Here is a 19,062-nt window from a genome sequence, read left to right on the forward strand (position 1 = left end):
CTGTCCAAGCTATGTGACTCATCCTCCACACCCTGCGGCAGTGCTTTAATTGGATGAGCCACTCTGACCCTAACCCTAACCCCACCCACTTGAATCATCTTAGGGACATTTTCAACAAAGTGAAAATCCAAACCATTGTTTTTTTACATTTGCATATTGGTATGTGCCTGAAAAAACTCACTATGTTGCTGCTGCTGATGATACTAATGCATTATTAAAGGTGTGATAACTAAGATTTAAAAAAAACAAAAAAGCCCTCATGATGCCACAACACTGTCATTTTGTTTTGCAAGTAGTTATTTTATTTTTTTGATTTTGTATCTGTTCACTTCCTGCTAAAATGACCTCATCTGACCGCACTTATTCCACATTTCGCCATGCACCATGAAATCAGTCTGTAAAACTCAATCTCATCTGGTTCCAATTTAAACTAGGGTTGCAGTCTGTTCCATTTGCAGACTACAGTCCAATCTGCAACATTACACAAAAGTCAACTGTATGTATGATGTTTCTGTGTACGTGCTATTTTTAAATTAATTCACCAGCCTCCAATATTATAGACGTTATATTTTAGTCAGAGCCCTCGTGTTTGCCTGTTATTTCGTAGTCAGGTTGTATTCTGTGCATGTGACCCTCATTGGGTCACCATTAGTAGTAGTTGCAGAGATTGAGTGCTGTCAGTCTCTGAACTGAAATTGATTTCATCTCGATATGCTGATGATGAAAATGAACTCATCTAATTTTCAGTAGCTTTCAGTCCCAGTGTCAGAAGATTATGCAGTACAGAATGTGAATCAGAATGGGGTCAAATTACCTGTAATGCACACAGTTAACTTACTGTGCCCCGGTAGGAAATACAGTCTGGGAAACAAAGAATATTTTGGCTATTGGAGGAAAAAGGAAATGTTTTGGTTATTACACCTTAAGCATCTTCCATAAACCCCCTTCAACTTCAATGCTAATGCCCCACTTGTCCTGCTGCAATTGAAAGAACATAGATACTACGTGGAGTGTAAATGGATTGAATGTAGGACGGGACTTTGCTATCCAGTATTTGAGTTACTGTTGTGAGCAGATTTCGTTAGCTTCTCCAGTGTTACAGGGATCATTATCTCAGTTTAACCTGCTGCTATAGAAACACCTAAAACACGCAGCACTAACCACGACCCCAAGGTTCACTGCAGCAGTATGATGAATGTGTTTGATGGCTGTCCCTACCTAATGTAGTCAAGATCATTGTCCATATCTATATTAACATCAATGCGCCCATGACGTAAATACAGAAATAATAAATAATTTTGAATTCGCTGACAGTATAAAGAGCACGCAAGATCACCAACCAAGATGCAGCGGCGAAAAACAAACAAACAAAAAAATCAACAATCAGTTGATGACGTTGTATTTCTGCGACTACAAGAAAGTGACATTGTGGGACATGGTTGTTTAAAGGAAGTTGTTACTCTGTTTTATCTAGCCAGTGTATGCAGTGCAATATACAAACGAGTTTTCACTTAATTTTCACAATGAATTCAATTAACAGGCTACTTCGCAAGACTAGAGTAAGTACACAATTCCAGTACAGTCAGTTTACGATAAATTTAAACCCTTGAAGGTTACATTTTTTGTTGTAGTACCGGTATGTATATGTTATCTAACGTAATCTAGCCGTTTAGAAATATTATTATTCATCTATGAGAAAGGCATCAGACAATTCCTGACTACAGGAGTTCTATTGATCTATTTTCTTGATTTTGCAAAGATTGTTCTTAAATACGCAGTGCTCTTTTGAGTTTGATAACACGCATTATTATAAAGTGATCTGCATATACATTTTTTTTCGTGTTACCCTACCGTTAGTTTCTGTTATTAATGACATATTTCAAACAATGTATTCCTCTTCCACAGACTCTGTTAACTGCAAGCCTTATTCAAAGATCGTTTACTTCGGTGACTGATGGAGAAGTAAGAATTTCACAGCTATTGAAAGAGAAGTTCCCCCAGGCTGCATCTCTTAAAGTAGTAGATATTTCAGGCAAGTAATATTTCAAACTATCTGTTCATGTTAATCTTGCACCTATTCAGAATACAGGCTACAGCAATCCAGTGGGGATGCATTTTAAGACACCCTTTGTGTTTCCTATAATACTGTTTTTGGTTAAATCATAAAATTAAAAGGATGTAATAGAAAGACAATTGTGTTGGACATAATATATCTTTTCACCTGGTGAGGATATCTTCCGCCACTTTATTGAATGTTGTATAAATGACCTACTGCTGCACAGTAAATAACAAGGGAGTTGGGAGAATAAAATAAACATGTTAATGCACATCTCTATATTTTCTAGGTGGCTGTGGATCCATGTATGAAATCCATATAGAATCTGAAGAATTTAAGGGAAAAAAAACAGTACAGCAACACCAGCTGGTCAACCAGGTCTTGTGCTTCTTTATTTTTGTTTGAAAAGTCGGTTACTGTGGGTATGGTGTGTAAAATCTATAAAGCACATGAAATTATAAACCTAACGCAGCACAGCACTGTCAGGGTGTCTATTTACTATGTTTTTTTTTTTTTTTTTTTTTTTAATCTTTTCCCACCAGGCATTGAAAGATGAAATTAAAGCCATGCATGGACTCAGAATATTTACTGCTGTTCCTAAACAATAGGATGAAATACGGACTTGTGAGACTGAGAATGTCCTGCTTGGATAATGGATATGCCAGAGGAGGCCGAAAGCAGTGAAGACAGAATAACAGTTGAAAAAAATGCCCCATAATTCCACTTTCATTTTTTTTTTTGGGGGGGGGGGGGGGAACGACACACTGAGAGAATTTAGCATGACAATGACAAAACGACGTTAAATACAATATTTTATTCACTCAAATGGGCGTCTGAGTTTGTAGACTTGTTTTCTTTACCGGTATTAAAAGAAATCGGGAAGAAAATGCTAAAGGTCTTTACTTCAAAGTGCACTTTGCACTGTTTTTAGGGAAATGTCTGCTTTAATGCTAATTCAGTCCACTCCTCCTGATATTACAGTATCTTTGTGAACAACACCACGTACACTATTATGAGGGCACACTGATATTGTCCTATACTCTACTGCATAGGGTTTGGTCTGGGTGTCATACAACATTGATTCAGGTATGACATGAGCTGCAAAATACTGATAATATTTGGATAGGTAACAGCTGGGGTTTAAACAGTTCATTTGTCATCCTCGTCTTGTGATTACCCAGTTCTGTTGAAACTAAAAATATAATGGAACATTGAGTAAAATAATAAATAAATAAATACATCATGTGACTTAATAAAGAAAATATATGAAATGAAATATGTACAAATTTTGTGTTTTTGTTACCTGTAAATATTGTGTATTATTTCAATCTGGTGCAGTACTGGGTGGGCATAATTCTCTTCCTCGCCAACAGGTGGAGACATGTTTTGGTTCTTATACATTTCGCCAATGTGGCGTCTGATTTCTTTTGCCAAATCTGTTGCGCTAGCTTCCTGGTTTGCAGAGTACTTACTGCACAAGTGCGTGCTGCGGGTAAGTTAACTGTATTGTAATAAAAAAACGTAAACTAATGCTTTGTGTTTCTACCATTTAACTGACAATTATTTTAACGACTGTGTTAAAACCAATAATTTACACTGCCTGCCTTAATTTCGAACTTCTTTTCTGTGTAGAATAATAGACCTGTTCGTTTTGACCTCTGATCGTTGTTTTTTACACGTACGGTACCTGGTTGTAAGCTGCATTATGATACCGTTAGTGCATCGTCTTTTGACAGTATTTATTTTTCATTTATTCTCTTTTAAAATACCAAAGTTAACTTTTCGACTTGTTGTATAATTTATTTTAAATAAATAAATAAATACATTTTAAAAAAAAGTAACTGCACTAGGATAAGACACTATACTACTGACAATGTCATCCCGTACCCATGTGTCACATAAGAACTACGTACTGTACGAGTATTCTGCCAACTACCTGCACAGCCTTTTGCCAGACAGGTAATGTAATTGTCCATCGCTCCCCTTGCATGGGTTCCTGTAAGATTTTTTTTTTTATACGTAAATAATACGGCTTTATGGTAATGTTTTCAAAACGCAACTGCTTGCTATTGGCATCACACTGAAACGAGGTCAAAAACCTGATCTACAAGAATTACAGTGGTATCTGCAACTACGTCGACAGCAAAAACACAATAGTAAGTTGAGCACCAACCCATCAAGGTAATGTGGTACCTTACAATTAACACCAGTGAGATCATTCTGTGTTGCCAAGAGGCACCCTGGCTAGAGGAAAACGTGTAAAACACAGAATTCTATGCAGTTACATTTTTATTTCTTCTTTTAGGATGGACATGAAAGAAAAGACCAACACTATTCTAAAACGTTATGACATTGGAAGAAAATTTTCTCATTTGTCATCTTTACCTAAAGCATCTGTCCTTATTCCTTTGTTTGTGAGAAATGGAGAACTTCATGTGCTGATGACAGTTAGATCAGTAGAGGTTAGTGTAACTGTTTTTGCTGATTATCCCTTATTTTACTGTATGTAATGCACATCCTTCATAAGCATTTTAACCCATGAGGCATAATTATATAACTTAAATGGAAGAGAAGGTTTGAAAAAAGAAAACTGTTACCCATCATTTAGTATTTCCACAAGCCACATCTTCTCGCTCTGTAGTGAATTATTTTTTATCTTCAGTACAAAGTGACCAACAGACTTCAACCTGAACAGTATATGTTTTTGAGTTTTATATCAGCTAATAATTCTGTTTTTAGCTAAAAAACGGTGGGGGTGAGGTGTGCTTTCCTGGAGGTAAGTGTGAGCCAAAGGACCACGATGAAATCGACACAGCTCTCCGAGAAGCCAGGGAGGAAATAGGTCTTCCACCAGACAAGGTGGAGGTCATCGGTAGACTTGTTCCTGTTATTAGCAAGGTAAATCTGTGTCCCGTCCTTCTATAGATCTCTTTATTTGTTATTCTTTTTAAAATCTTCAGCAGTAAAAAAGTTTTAAGATTTGCTAAGAGTTGTCTGACCCAAGAGTGCAATTGTAATGAAGTTTAAAATAAAATAATTTGTAATACCTGTTAGTATGATTAATGTAATGTAAACACACACACACATATATTATACACACATACATACATACAGTGGCTTGAAAAAGTATTTGCTCCCTGTCTGATTTTCTGCATTTTTGCAGATTTTTCACATTGAATTTGGTCAGATCTTTTTGTGGGTTGTAGTCGTATATAGAGGGAGTCTGAAAGAAAAAATTATACCAAAGTTTGGTGTGCAAGGTAATCAAACATGCGATCTTCAGGTGTTAAAAAGTTATTGCCCCCTCCCCCTAGTTAACTTAACCCAATTAAAGAGATAATTAGAGTCAGCTGTTTGAATACTTTGGTTAACAATCAGGCGTGATTTGGGCCAGCCCTAAACCCCATTGAGATGTTGTGGCAGGACCTGAAATGAGCAGTTTATGCTCGAAAACCCACAAATGTCACTGAGTTGAAGCAGTTCTCAATGAAGGAGTGGGCCCAAATTCCTCCACGTCGCTGTGAGAGACTGATCAATAACTACAAGAAGTGTTTGGTTGCAGTTATTGCTACTAAAGGTGGCGTAGCCAGTTATTGAGTCTAAGGGGGCGATTACTTTTGGGTGTTGCATAACTTTCTTTAATAAATAAATGAAATAAGTATAAGTCCCTTTTATCTAATATTAGATTTTGGTTGAAGTTCTGATAACATTCAGTGTCAAAAATATGTAAAAATGCAGAAAATCAGACAGGGCAAATACTTTTTCATGATACTGTGTGTGTGTGTGTGTATATATATATATATATATATATATATATATATATATATATATATATATATATATATATATATATATATATATATGTAGGTCAGTGGTTATGACTATTAAAATGACTTTTTAATAATGTATAGTATATTCCTATGATACAACAAGAAAAGTTTAAAGCGCCCATGTGTCCTCAATAGAGCTTTCAGAGACATGTCTACTCTCTTAATACTTTTGGTACATTACAGTGTAACAGTTAACCTTTCCCCATGCAGCACTGTTTTCGTACACTGTGTTGTATGTGCTTCATGTCAGGTGAGCTGTTCAGTGTGTTATGTAAATGAATCCTGTTCATCTGCGGGGGGCGTGTATCAGCTTCAACCTCCGTCTCGATCTCCTGCCTGTCACTCAACAGCGAATGCACGCACCCACATGGTAGACTACCGTGTCACAAACATTAATACCGGTTAAGGTTAATGATGATGCTCAAAAAAGTTACCAAAATGACAAGAATTACAGAAATGACTAAATCCAAACATTTGTCTTGTAGACTTAGAAATGCCCTAGATTAAAGTTTTTTTTTTTTTTTCCCCCCCCAAGGCTGGCATTTTAGTAACACCAGTGATGGCTTTCATTGAGGAAACCTTCCAAGCCCAACCCAGTCCAGATGAAGTGAGTGATGTATTCACGGTTCCATTGCACTATTTCATTAACCCAGCACACCACACTGCCCAAGACTTTCCAGGGCTGCCAGGACGTTTGCATTTCTTCACATATGGGGAGCCCAAAACTGGCAAATCCTATCTGATATGGGGGCTTACTGCACTTTTGGCTTTACTTGTTGCTGTTTTGGCTCTGGGGAAGAAGCCAAGTTTCGATGTAGTCTTTGATGTTGAAGATCCGCTACCTTTCTTTGAGAGGAGTCTTACTAAGACATACCTCCGAGGCAAGCTATGACCTGTGATGAGCGCCTTATAACATACTGCCAATAATGGGGACAGATAAGACTCCCATTGCATAGCAGATTAAGCCGTTGCACCCTTTGACAAAGGTTGAAGGTTAAATAGTTTCTCCATAGCTCTAAAAAAACATGCTACTTCCCTTTGAACTGCATCTGTCACTGCTGATATGCTACCCAAATCAGATTTTGGGCATTTAGCTTTCTTTCCAAGTTATTTATTCCATTTAGAATAAATGTTTCTACAAATGCATTAGTATTAGAAGTCTACTTTATTAATCTCAAAATTAGTGGCTCAAAATCCCTCTTGAGCTCTATAATCTGAATATTGTTTCCCAGGTAATTTACTATGTATTGAATTCAAAGTACAGTAAGTAAGACTTATGCAATTGATTGATTTGAAAGAGCTGTATGTGTTGTACCAACATCCTCTACAAAGATATACTTCCATTAAAACATATTTACATTCCTGCAGGTTTATTACTTCTGTTTCCTATCAGCATTTTGTGTAATAATTTAATGTAATTTTATTTTTTTGTTTTGGGTAATATATTGCATTGAATTGTATCACTGTCATTTTATCATATCTATATATATATATATATATATATATATATATATATATATATATATATATATATATATATATCTATATATATAACATATAATGATATTCCTTTTTCGATTCTAAACTGAACCATTTATCTTGGCAAGACTGTGCTTGGCAACTGTTTGTGCAATTTTGATGACCCGGTGCATGGAAATTTGTTATGAGATTCTATTACCGGTAAAGCATTGTAACCAACATATGTACTTTTTCATGCTACTGTCACCAGTAATGGGAATTATTTATAGTCTTGCCAAGGGATATGACTAGAAAAAAAAAAAAGATACTATTTTCTACTATAACGTTTTTCATGAAATGACCCTTATTTATATTTACAATATTTGAAAGAACAAAGACGTTACCATCAATGCTAAAGGGAAACTGGATTATTGCTGTGCTTGTGATGTTCATTTACTATACATGAGCCATTATACTGTACATTAATCAGACATGTAAACAGATGTGACCCAATAACAGTACAAGAATTGAATAACACTAAATGAGCTGGTACCAAATGGTCACAATACCGATAAAGGATTAAAATTGTTATTCACTGTCAATTCAGTGCAATCAACATTCTCTCAAACTCTCCATCACTCGTATTTCAGTCAGTATAATATACTGTATGATGGCCTAAGTGTTTGTCAATTTTAGTAAAACCAGATATTGAATGACCCCCTAATTTACAAGGTCTATCTTATTGGACCTGTGTTTTTGTAAAAGTTAATACCATAATGACTTGAAGCTGTAGTGCCGAATCCAATTCTGCTTGTTATTCTGTACTTAGGCTAGTGCACAACAGGCCAGTGTCTATCAATCTCAAGGACAGTTTATGATGCAGTCTATTGCCAGAGAGGTAATCGATCTGCCCTTGATCTTTCCATTGCTCCCCCTGTGTGCTTTCCTGTAAAACCCATTATTCAGACGTAAATAATACGACTTTATGTTAATGTTTTCTGTTTGCTGTGCTGTTGGAATCACTTTGAAGAGAGGCAAAAAAAGAAATAAAATAATAAATAAATAATAGCCTGCAGGAACCACAGCTATATTCACTACTACCGAGACAGCAAAAACACAGTGCTAAACTGAACGCCAACATTATCGCCATGGTAATGTGGTTTTTCTGTGTGACGATGAGGGTTGGGTTCAATTCACTTTTTAAAATAATTTATAGACCATCAATTACTCTGTAGCAGAAGGAGCTACTGTTACTCGGTCTTGACATTCCTAATGTGTAAAATGAGAGTGTCTGATTGCACCATCCCTTCTCATGCTTATTTGAACGTAAGTGACTGCAGACTTCTGTGCATCGTCATTGCTCTGAGTCATATCTAGCACAAGCACTTTGGTGTGCACCTCTATTCAGAGCTTATTGGCCTGAGGTAGTGATGCAAAGGCCTGTTTATTTAGTTAATGACATTACCATGGAAACTACCTCAGCACTCTGCTAGACCTAGGATTCTGGCAGTGATGAACAGAGGTACATCCGAGACCTGAGCACTTTATAGCAGAATCATAAACAAGACAGTATTGCACATATCAGTCAATACCTTTCATAGTGGACCACCATCACAAAGCACTTTATAAGATAGTGAGGAGCAACGCATAATACATTAAATACAGTGAAATACAGGGCATAACACATTAAATAAAAGGCTAGGATGTGAATTCTAAACATTGTGGATGTGTGTGTCAAGCAGAATTATACGAATAAGATGGAGTGGAAAACTTGAAATTGCAATTTAAACAACAGCTAATAACATATATCAGGTTAAAGAGCATTGGAAGCAAGAGAGAGAGGGTATTGAGAGTTGATTTGAAGCGAGCGACTGTGGGAGCTACATGCACTAAAGCTGGGAGAGAGTTCCAGAGACTTGAGGCCATGAAGCTAAAAGAGCGCTCTCTGAGTGTGATGTACTTTTGCTTGGGTATAACAAGCAGGTCTGAGTCAGGACCTCAGCTTGCATGCAGGGACATAGCGGGTCAGCAGGGTGGAGACATCCTCTGGACCTGTGTGATCAAGGGCCTTGTAGGCAAGCAGGAGTATTTTGAAAGTAATCCTAAACTTTACAGGTAGCCGGGGGTAATGTGATCATGTTTTTTCAATCTGGTAAGGATTCTAGCAGCGGCATTTTGAACCAGCTGCAGTCGGTTTATGGCCTTTGACCGAAGACCATTGTAGAGTGAGTTGCAGTAGTTGACTCGAGAGGAGATGAATACATGACAATATCTGCATCTGAGATTTTTAAGAGGTATTAGAAGGAGGATTTGACTACAGGGGAGATTTGGGCATCAAAGGAGAGGTTACTTTCCAGAATTACACCGAGGCTTCGTACAGTGGGGGAAGGCAGCAGCAGACAGTTTCTAAGGTTCAAGGCAACAATATTGAGATTCTTGAGTTTTCGATCCTACTAGAAGTTCAGATTTGTTGGTGTTGACCTGAAGAAAATTGGCAGACAATCACAAATAGATGTTTTTATTGTTATTATGTTTTTCAGACATTATTTTACCCCAACAAGATATGTTTACAAAACAAAAAAATAAAACTATAATGCATTTATCTATATGCATTTCTTTTTTCAATACCATACCAAAATATAAATAATATTACCTATGTCTTTAACTTTATAGTACCATAGAATTACCAAGAAAAAACAGGGTCCCTGGTGATCTTGTGGAGAGTGTTTTATACTTGTATCTTTAAAAATACCGTATTTTCTTTACATTTACCAACGCTATATAATTAGGGAAAAAGGCTACTAGTACTTTTCATAACAGAAGATCATGTGTTTCTTTGGATGATTAGGATAATTTAGACCTCCAGCAACACCCCAACATGCCTGAATCAACTGCTGCAAATTAAACATTGAAATGCCTATTTGTTTTCTTTTCTCTACTTGGTACTTTATATACTGTCATTACAATTGATAGTATCACATTTGCAAAAAGAGCAGGGTCTCACTCGGCAATTACCAGTAATTACAGTGTAAAGATGGACTACTTGAAACACTGTTAGACTGTAATAACTTGTAATTGTGATACGGTTAGGATTGAGGCTTAATCAAATGAATCAGTATGAAATTACTTCATATAAAATGGTAAATACAAACAGTAATTTGCTATATGCATCACACTTTTTCTTTATATCTTTCATAACTGCACCACTATCAATATATACTATTATTATTATTTAATCCAATAAATGTATACACCTACGGAACTAGAAACTAGAGCTTTATTTCAAGATAATAATAAAAAAAAAAAAAAAAAAAAAATGTTGTTTAAAAATAAATAAATAAATAATTTGCAGTTAAAAATAATTTATAATGGCCTTATAAATAAATAAATAGTGGCCTGATGTTTTGAAACGATAGAACTGATTCATGCAGACGGGTGTTGCCTGCTTGATGAGCAGGTTGACCTGCATTTATTTTTAACTGCACGTTTCTTTTCAGTTTTACGGTAATCTGGTGGCTAGAGTGGGGAGAAAAAAAAAATCAGTGCAGCCATTGCATACATACGTTCACAACTGTGCTGAACAGTCTACACGTTGAACGTGCGGGGGAATAAATACAGGGGGAGAAATTCACCAGTTCTTTAACGTCTTTACTGTCTGCCAAAACCTACCGCTATGGCAAAGGAAGGAGTAGAGAAAGCAGAGGAGACGGAACATATGATAGAAAAGGATGGAGGCAAGGATCAGGAAAGTGTGCTGACTGCAGGGGACACCAAGGAGATGCGTGCCGTGGTCCTGTCTGGGTTTGGGGGGCTCAATAAACTCAGGGTAACCAAGAAGGTGATGCCGGAACCCCTGGAGGGGGAGGTCAAAATCCGAGTTAAAGCATGGTAATGTTCACTCTTTTTACAAAAACAAAACAAACAAACAAACAAAAAAAAAAACATAATAGCTCCAGTATTGCAGTTAGTATTGGTACAGCTAACCACAGCACACAGGTTCACATACTGATGCACTGACACTTTCAAGTTTTGCAGTAACTTGTATTTACCGGTAGTGAAGAATGTGATAAAGCAATTGTAACACACACACACACACACACACACACACACACACACACACACACACACGCGTTTTCATTATATGGTACATGCATTCAACAAATGTAAATACATAACTAAATAGTGAAGTTTGTCATATGCTAATAGCAACTTTAATACTATTATTATTAATATTATTATTATTATTATTATTATTATTATTATTATTATTATTATTATTATTATTATAAATCATAACAATACTTTTTGGGAGCGGTACTGTAACAATACAACAAAAAAAATAATTTGTACACATTTATATTCTCCACATGTACAGTATGCATTATTACACGTTTACTTTTTTATGTTAATAAAAGTTACAAAAATATAGAAACCTCGAAAAGAGCAAGTCTTTTACAAATATTAAAAAAAAAAAAAAAAAAAAAAAAAAAAAAATGTTGAGCGATTTAAGAATAGAATTACCCTGACCTCGTTTGTTGCATTCTATTGTGTGTGTGTGTGTGTGTGTGTGTGTGTGTGTGTGTGTGTGTGTGTGTGTGTGTGTGTGTGTATTAAATCTGAATTCTGTCGGGAAATCGGGAAATGGGCATGTACAGTAAACAATTCGTTGACAGTTCGATGTATTGACGCCGCAAATCAATTTACTTCGAATAATACAATTTAGGGATTATAGAAAAAACAAACAAAAAAAAATAAATAAAGAAAAAACGTGAGTCAGGTTAGCCTAAATGGAACTATCGGCAAGGTTGTTAGAATATGATTACAAAAAAAGAAATAGTATGCGGACTGTTTCATATTGACATTTTCCAGCTACGCTAATTTGGAAACTTCCAGAATTTCCACTATAAAAATATCAATGAACTATGAAAATCTATCACTTTCTTTTCCTAACAGAGTGCTGTCTTGTTGGTAAATGCCATGTATAACACGTTATAGATTTATCCCAGATACCAGTTTTGTGAGACCAGCTGATAGATGCTTCCAAACATCTGTACAGCTGTTGTTCAATAGTGTATGCTTTAGTAGAGTTATGAGAGGAATCATACATATTTGTAAATGGCAATTCACACTCCATTGAATAATACATTCAGCAGGTATTATATTGTATTTAAATATTAAATGTTGTTTTGCACTGTAACCTTGTATTGCCCAGTAACACCTGTAAGTCACCCTGTTAGAAGTCAATTTCTTCTACACAGCATATCTTACAGATCCTAGTAAAGGGCTAATGGTCAATTCTATTTGGTTGAATCAATAGAGATATTTATGCTACACAAGGTAGTTTTAAAAGTGCAGGACTTCTGGAGTCCAGACTTTGCTGCAGATTTCAACCACAAACCTACCAGAAAGAATTACAAGCATTAATCAGTGATGCACGGTCACATAGTCTTCCAGAACAATTTAAACTCAGATTTATCATGATAAATATATGACTTAAGTCCGATCGAAAGTGTTTTGGCAGAAGTTTCTAGGTTCTTGTCCAGTCCATGTACATACCATAGGCTTTGCTCTAAAAAGAACACTGGTCTGAAAGAAGAGGGAGGCTGCACTTCCTTTACTGCCCAAAAGAGGGAGTTTCTGCAAGTAGGTCCATGAAAGGAACAGCCCTGTATAGATCCATTACTCAATAACCTCCTACTCTGTGGTTGCCTTTAAATCCAGACCTAAAACTGATCTGTTGGACATTTTTCTCACTTTCTGGTTTTAAATTTAGTGCTATGGGATTCACGTTCCAAGATTGGTTTTTCCAGTTACTCCTGTCATCTTTTGTGTGGTTTCTGACTCTGTTTTTTTAGTTGTATACAACCCACCAGTGGCATATCTAAGGGAGTGGTTTTAGGGGTTTGAACCTCCCCTTAAATGATAAATCTCAGTAACAAATCTCAGCCATGTGGTAGAATAAAAAATCTCAGCCTTTTTTTCTAAGAGAGTGGTTCCTAACATTTTAAACACCAAAAATACTGGACATATTTACTACATTGTATAAACCCTAATGAGCAAATGTCAATAATGATAGCAATCCAGTTCGTGACTGCAGTGATTTGACAAGAGCACACCCCATACATGACCTGTTCTTTGATTTTGAGAGTGATCCTGATTTTGTTGTTTTCTTGTAGTGGCCTGAACTTTTTAGACTTGATGGTTCGACAAGGAAATATCGATAACCCACCAAAGACTCCCCTTGTTCCTGGATTTGAATGCTCTGGGATTGTTGAAGCTCTAGGAGAAAACACTAAAGGATTTGAGGTGTGTAAAAATCCATACATGAAAGCCTAAACGCTACAGTCAGGAGGTCTGAATCCCCTTGCAAGTGTTTAATTGCTGACAGTAAAAGGCTTGTGAATCGATTGCTTATGTTTTTTTTAGTAACGGGTTTTGAAATTCTACACTGGGCATGTCTCCAGCTAGGTTTAGTTATCAGCAAATCTGTTGTTATTAAAAACATGAAATGTGTATGCAAGAATTGTCAAATATTGAAATAAATATACACCTTAGCAGTTATCTAGACATATAATACTGTACAATGTAGTAGTATTCATCTTGAGCCCATTCATCCTGTGACCTAAAAGTCATTCTCCCAAACCTTGCTTTAAATATTTAAACAAAAGTTGTTTGCTAATTGGAAGGGTTAAGAATCAATTAAGAATCCAAGAAAATAACACCTGGGACCTAGCCATAGTGTTGTCTCTGGACTGTGAGAGAAACCAATACAGATATGTGGCCAAATATCCCAGTGATAAGCTGTTTTGTCATTGCTTTCAGCTAATGTAGGCCATTGTCCATCTCATTGGGTGCACAAGATGATACTAATGAAATAAATCTGTTTTTGTCCTTGCTGAAAAAAATTGCAGTTGTTCAAACAGAAAAAAAACAAAAAACAGCTGTGCCCATTGTCTCCTCCACTAAAAACAACTCCAGAGAAGTCCTGGTGTCCTTGTGTCAACATTAAAATGGCTTACACATATTTTACAGCTAGTTGACTGCTCCTGAACACAAATGCCCTCCTCTTTACACTTGTGATGTAGAAAAATAAAACAGACAAATGAAGTGCTATTCAGCAGCTTTCAATAACGGGCTATGCGGGAGCAATCGTTAGCAAGCTATGCTGGATTCATTGAGAGTCTTTTTCTGATAAAACTGTCATCGATGAGCAAGACACTTGTACTAATGTTTCAGTACTGAGTATAGTGAGGGGCATTAATAGTGCAACAGGAGGTGAGCTTCTGAACCAGATTGTTGTTAATTGCTGAAATACTGAGCTGATACTTCATACTAACAAGACAGTAGTCAGGTATAATTGTTTGTGATTTATTGATTTTAATTTAGGGATACATGGACAAAGTTTTCTTTGTATCAAGTTTTTCTTAGTTCTGTCTGAATATCACACGTCCATAAGAAGGGCCATTAGTCATATCCTGAATTCATTATTAGTTAGTGCTACCCAAGGTTTTGAAGTCATTGTCTTATTAGCACTAATACTAGCACTGGTACCCCTTTAGTGCCTAAGATATTTGGTTCTATCTGGGATGTACAGATGTCTCAGAGATAAAAAGGTAATTATAACTTCAGGCTTAAAACCGTGCATTATACGTGAGGAACAGTGCTAAGCTTAATAAAGTTACTAAGAAATGCATTTCAAAGCATTGGTCTGTAGTCCTTCAATTACGGTAGCCTGCCCTGAGCTTGTGTTATTATACTAGCTGTTTAAAATGATCTTAACAGCCTTGAAATAAAGACCGAGCATCCCTTGTTTTAAAAGTATTTACAAACTGCAGTGAATCTCTCAATAGATTTGAACCGAAATAAAAATAATTCCTCCCCAATTTAAAATAATATCAGATGAATTAATCCTAGTGTTAAACAAATACTTTATACACTCTGAATTTGCACATTTTCTATCTGTTTATTATCCCATGTTATGATCATTTATTACTGTTTTTAGCACCTTCATAGTTTACTGTTGGAATTACCTAAGCAAGCCTGAGCAAGGCGCAGACTCACTACTGAGGGCAGTATACAAATGAAAACTATGGGTGTACTCCAATAATGCCTTCCACCCTCTAACAGCGAGTTTATTAGATATTTTCCATGCAAATCTTTAACAGTGTCTCAAGGGGGAAAAAAAAACAGTGCACACACCTTTATTTTTATACTGATCTCATTATACAGCAAATACTCAGATTCAGCCTAAGGTAAAACAAATCATGGTGACTACATATATAAAATAAGCCACTCCACAAGTACAGAAACATTCATACATAAGGATGTAAACACACATATTGTAACATAATAAACAGGCACAACATAGTATTTTGTAAATACAGAAGGTTTAAAATATTCCTTAACATTATTTTGTGTCACTGCCCTCTCACCAGTTTTGACCAAAATTCAGTTCATGCCCTGAGAGATGTAGACAATAGCAGATCTGATTAAATTGGCTTATCTCTTAAAATGAAAGATTCTTTTGTGAATCCTTGAAATGTAGACATGATGACAGTATCATATATATATATATATATATATATATATATATATCATATATATATATATATATATATATATATATATATACTCGTACATGGTCATATTCGTACACCTACAGATAAAAAGATTCTACACACCAAAAAAGCTAGCCATTAGCCAGTAAGAACACGGGAGACGAATTACTACCAAACCGGCACGGTACAGTTATCAGAAGTTGTGTGCACTCCCCTGGAGTTTGTCTATAAGATCCCGGATGACATGACTTTCCCAGAGGCCGCTGCCTTCTCTATGAACTTCGTTGCTGCTTACATGATGCTGTTTGAAGTTGCCAGTCTGCGGGAGGGGATGTCTGTGTTGGTTCACTCAGCCGGAGGAGGGATGGTAATGTGTTAATTAAAGTCTGAATACGAAGTGCCAGTCTTGAAAATAGAAAATCTATAGTAACATTGTAATAAAACAGCTCGCCAACCTGTGGGAACATTTTATTTCAGTTCCCTTAATTGCAGTTTAATTATACTTTAATAACACTGTAGTAACACACGCGCTCTTCTGGTAAAATGCAGGAATTGGGCAAAGACTGCAACATCTATTACACACATTTCTGTAAATGGACTGTCCCTCAAACTACTGAATCATTACTTAGTTTCTTACAAGTCTCACTGTCTGAATGCCAGAATATTGCTTAGTGTTTCTATGAAAACCAGATTGTCCCCCACAAATTTAACCACTAAGAAAATACCTGTTTATATAGAAAATAAAAAAATGATGTATATAATACATGACTTGATACTTATGGTCTCATACTATCTGGTATGATACCTACAGTTCAAAAAGCAAACTAAAATAATAACTAAAAAGGACATTACTTATAAAATACAGACCCAAAACAATCACATTTATCTCAGTTGCAAGCATTAGGTATGAAAAAACATCGGAACAAAACACTGCCTCCAGTGATCTTATTCTATAGAAAAAGATGCACACAATCCTATATATTTTTCATTGTAACAAGTAATACATTTTGATTTAGGTTTACCATTTACCCTTCAATGCTTTAGAAAAAAATGATAAATCACAGCAGCTAATGCACAATGATTGTTCATATAATTCTCGCCCCTGTGCTCTGAAATATTCAGTATTCTGAGGAGGCTTGGCTTTAATAATTCAAGAGAACTAGCAGTATAATTACTAGTCAGGGAATTTCCTTGAACCATTTCAAGTTAGTAATTTATAAACCTGCTGGGTGCTCAAATTCTGCATGACGATCAAGCCAGTTATTAGATGTTACCTGTCTTTGTCTTGCCTGATCAGTATAACCTGATACTGTCTAGTTAAATGTTGAGGATATGGGATGTGTTGACTGGGTGGGATTGCATAGAAATGACCAACCATGCAAGATCTTAACCATGGTGGGCAGCCTTAGAACACAACTGAGAACTGTAGCAGCATGTTTTGAATCAGAAATATATTATTATATGAATATACAGTGTTATATATATATATATATATATATATATATATATATATATATATATATATATATATATATATATCTTTAATAGGCAGGTATATAAACCAGGCCTGAATGTTTGGTTTGTCTGTATGAAGGCTAAGGCCTGTAGGAAGTCTATGTTAATGTCATCAATCTGTGGTCCAGATTTTACACAAGAAGACAGTGTGAATGGTCCTGAAGCGTGGCAAACAAAACCCACTCTATATATAAATATAATTTACTGTATTTATATTTAATGTAATGTCCACTGGGGATTAGGTTAAGTAAAGGAAACAGTAACGTATCGCCCCCATGTCTGCTGGTTTGTTTTCCAGGGTCAAGCTGTTGCTCAGCTCTGCTCCACTGTTCCCAATGTCACTGTCTTTGGAACAGCCTCACCCTTCAAGCATGAAGCCATCAAGGATTCTGTCACTCATCTGTTTGACAGAAACATTGATTATGTCCAAGAAGTTAAAAAGTAAGAACGTGTTAATGTTGACACAATGTTTTAATACAATACAACATATGCATTGCTTTAAGAGTAGCTTTACGTGTTTTTTCAATCAAATGTAATATCGTTTTTATGTTTGATGTATGATGTTTGGAGTCATTCTGAGTGCCTCTGGGTTATTTTGCTCCAATATTGAGGATTTAATTTATATTCTCTATCTGTCTTCATCTGGCTCATTTGAGATTTCCTGACATGATCATTCCATTCAAGTCTTGTGACTGGGATAACTTACTGCTGTATACAAACTGGGAACTGTCAACAACACAAAGTGATCCAATGAAAAAAAGGTTTTGAACATATGGATATGTTGTACCTTGTACCTTGCAGCGAGGTACAATTGTTGCTTCCCTTACCATATTAAAGCCTGTACAAATTCAGTGGTATTGCAGGTAGAAGCCACCTGGTGCAACATTCATTTCTGTACTAAAGGCAATGTGCTATACACAGTTTTTACAGTTTTCAGAAAATGAACTGCATTCTCACCTCAACCTGCAGATCAGATGCACCGGGGAATAAGTTGTATTACATTTATAATTATTAATAAAATAAAACTGCACATTACCTATAAAACATCTGCAGTCACAATACAGCATAATTACATCTACGTTTTATTTTTTCTTCCATATGGTAAAGTGGAAAAAGGGAATTTTCCTTAAAGGGATTAATTGTTCTTTCATCTCCCTTCCCATGCATTCCAGATGGGATCATGTCTAAAGTAAAATGAAATTGGCATCAACTCAATCCTGGTACAGTGGGGCCAGTACTGCTCAAGACTACCATACAGTCTGGCAGAATTGGCAGGCATTGCATAAAGGATATCTCAGGGTTGCTTTATCATAAAAAACCTCATTCTAAACAGAGGTTAAATGCTGTTACTTCTGTTCTGCAGGGGTTGTACACAGTATTAACTCCTATGGCATGTAATCCCTCACATTCATTTGTTGTGCAAATGCAATGTTGTGGCCTGTGCTTTGGAATATAAAAAAGCCATTGATTACAAATTAGTTTCAGTCATGATGTAGAAGACATGGGTTCTGAGGTGATAAGAGACATCACAAATTACAGATGTAAAAGTGATGACTCCATTGTCAATTCTGGAGAATTGATGTGGCTGTGGTGAACATATTCACCCTCTACAATGAATGAACTGGAGGCAGTACATCTTGAGCGG

General features: G+C 36.0%; 3 protein-coding genes across 3 annotated transcripts in view; all 3 read left to right on the forward strand.

The window, feature by feature from the left end:
* Positions 1 to 1,420: 1,420 nt before the first annotated feature.
* On the forward strand, positions 1,421 to 3,244 carry LOC121296608 (bolA-like protein 3). Its single transcript, XM_041222325.1, has 4 exons — positions 1,421 to 1,559; positions 1,906 to 2,032; positions 2,346 to 2,434; positions 2,599 to 3,244. Exons 1-4 carry the CDS (start codon positions 1,482 to 1,484, stop codon positions 2,662 to 2,664), a joined length of 360 nt encoding a protein of 119 aa, XP_041078259.1. The 5' UTR covers positions 1,421 to 1,481; the 3' UTR covers positions 2,665 to 3,244.
* Positions 3,245 to 3,418: 174 nt separating this feature from the next.
* Positions 3,419 to 7,248, forward strand: nudt7 (nudix (nucleoside diphosphate linked moiety X)-type motif 7). The gene is made up of 4 exons (XM_041222323.1): positions 3,419 to 3,548; positions 4,362 to 4,518; positions 4,796 to 4,954; positions 6,422 to 7,248. Exons 2-4 carry the CDS (start codon positions 4,363 to 4,365, stop codon positions 6,776 to 6,778), a joined length of 672 nt encoding a protein of 223 aa, XP_041078257.1. The 5' UTR covers positions 3,419 to 3,548; position 4,362; the 3' UTR covers positions 6,779 to 7,248.
* Positions 7,249 to 10,709: 3,461 nt separating this feature from the next.
* The window catches only part of LOC121296691 (synaptic vesicle membrane protein VAT-1 homolog-like), a 33,282-nt gene continuing 24,929 nt past the window's right edge, over positions 10,710 to 19,062 (forward strand). Inside the window, exons 1-4 of the mRNA XM_041222465.1 lie at positions 10,710 to 11,232; positions 13,521 to 13,674; positions 16,093 to 16,269; positions 17,716 to 17,858. Coding sequence (XP_041078399.1) covers positions 11,018 to 11,232; positions 13,521 to 13,674; positions 16,093 to 16,269; positions 17,716 to 17,858 — 689 coding nt within the window. The 5' untranslated portion in view covers positions 10,710 to 11,017. The remainder of the gene's footprint in view (positions 11,233 to 13,520; positions 13,675 to 16,092; positions 16,270 to 17,715; positions 17,859 to 19,062) is intronic.

Source organism: Polyodon spathula, chromosome 21 (genome assembly GCF_017654505.1).
Source record: "Polyodon spathula isolate WHYD16114869_AA chromosome 21, ASM1765450v1, whole genome shotgun sequence".
Taxonomy (NCBI): Eukaryota; Metazoa; Chordata; class Actinopteri; order Acipenseriformes; family Polyodontidae; genus Polyodon; species Polyodon spathula.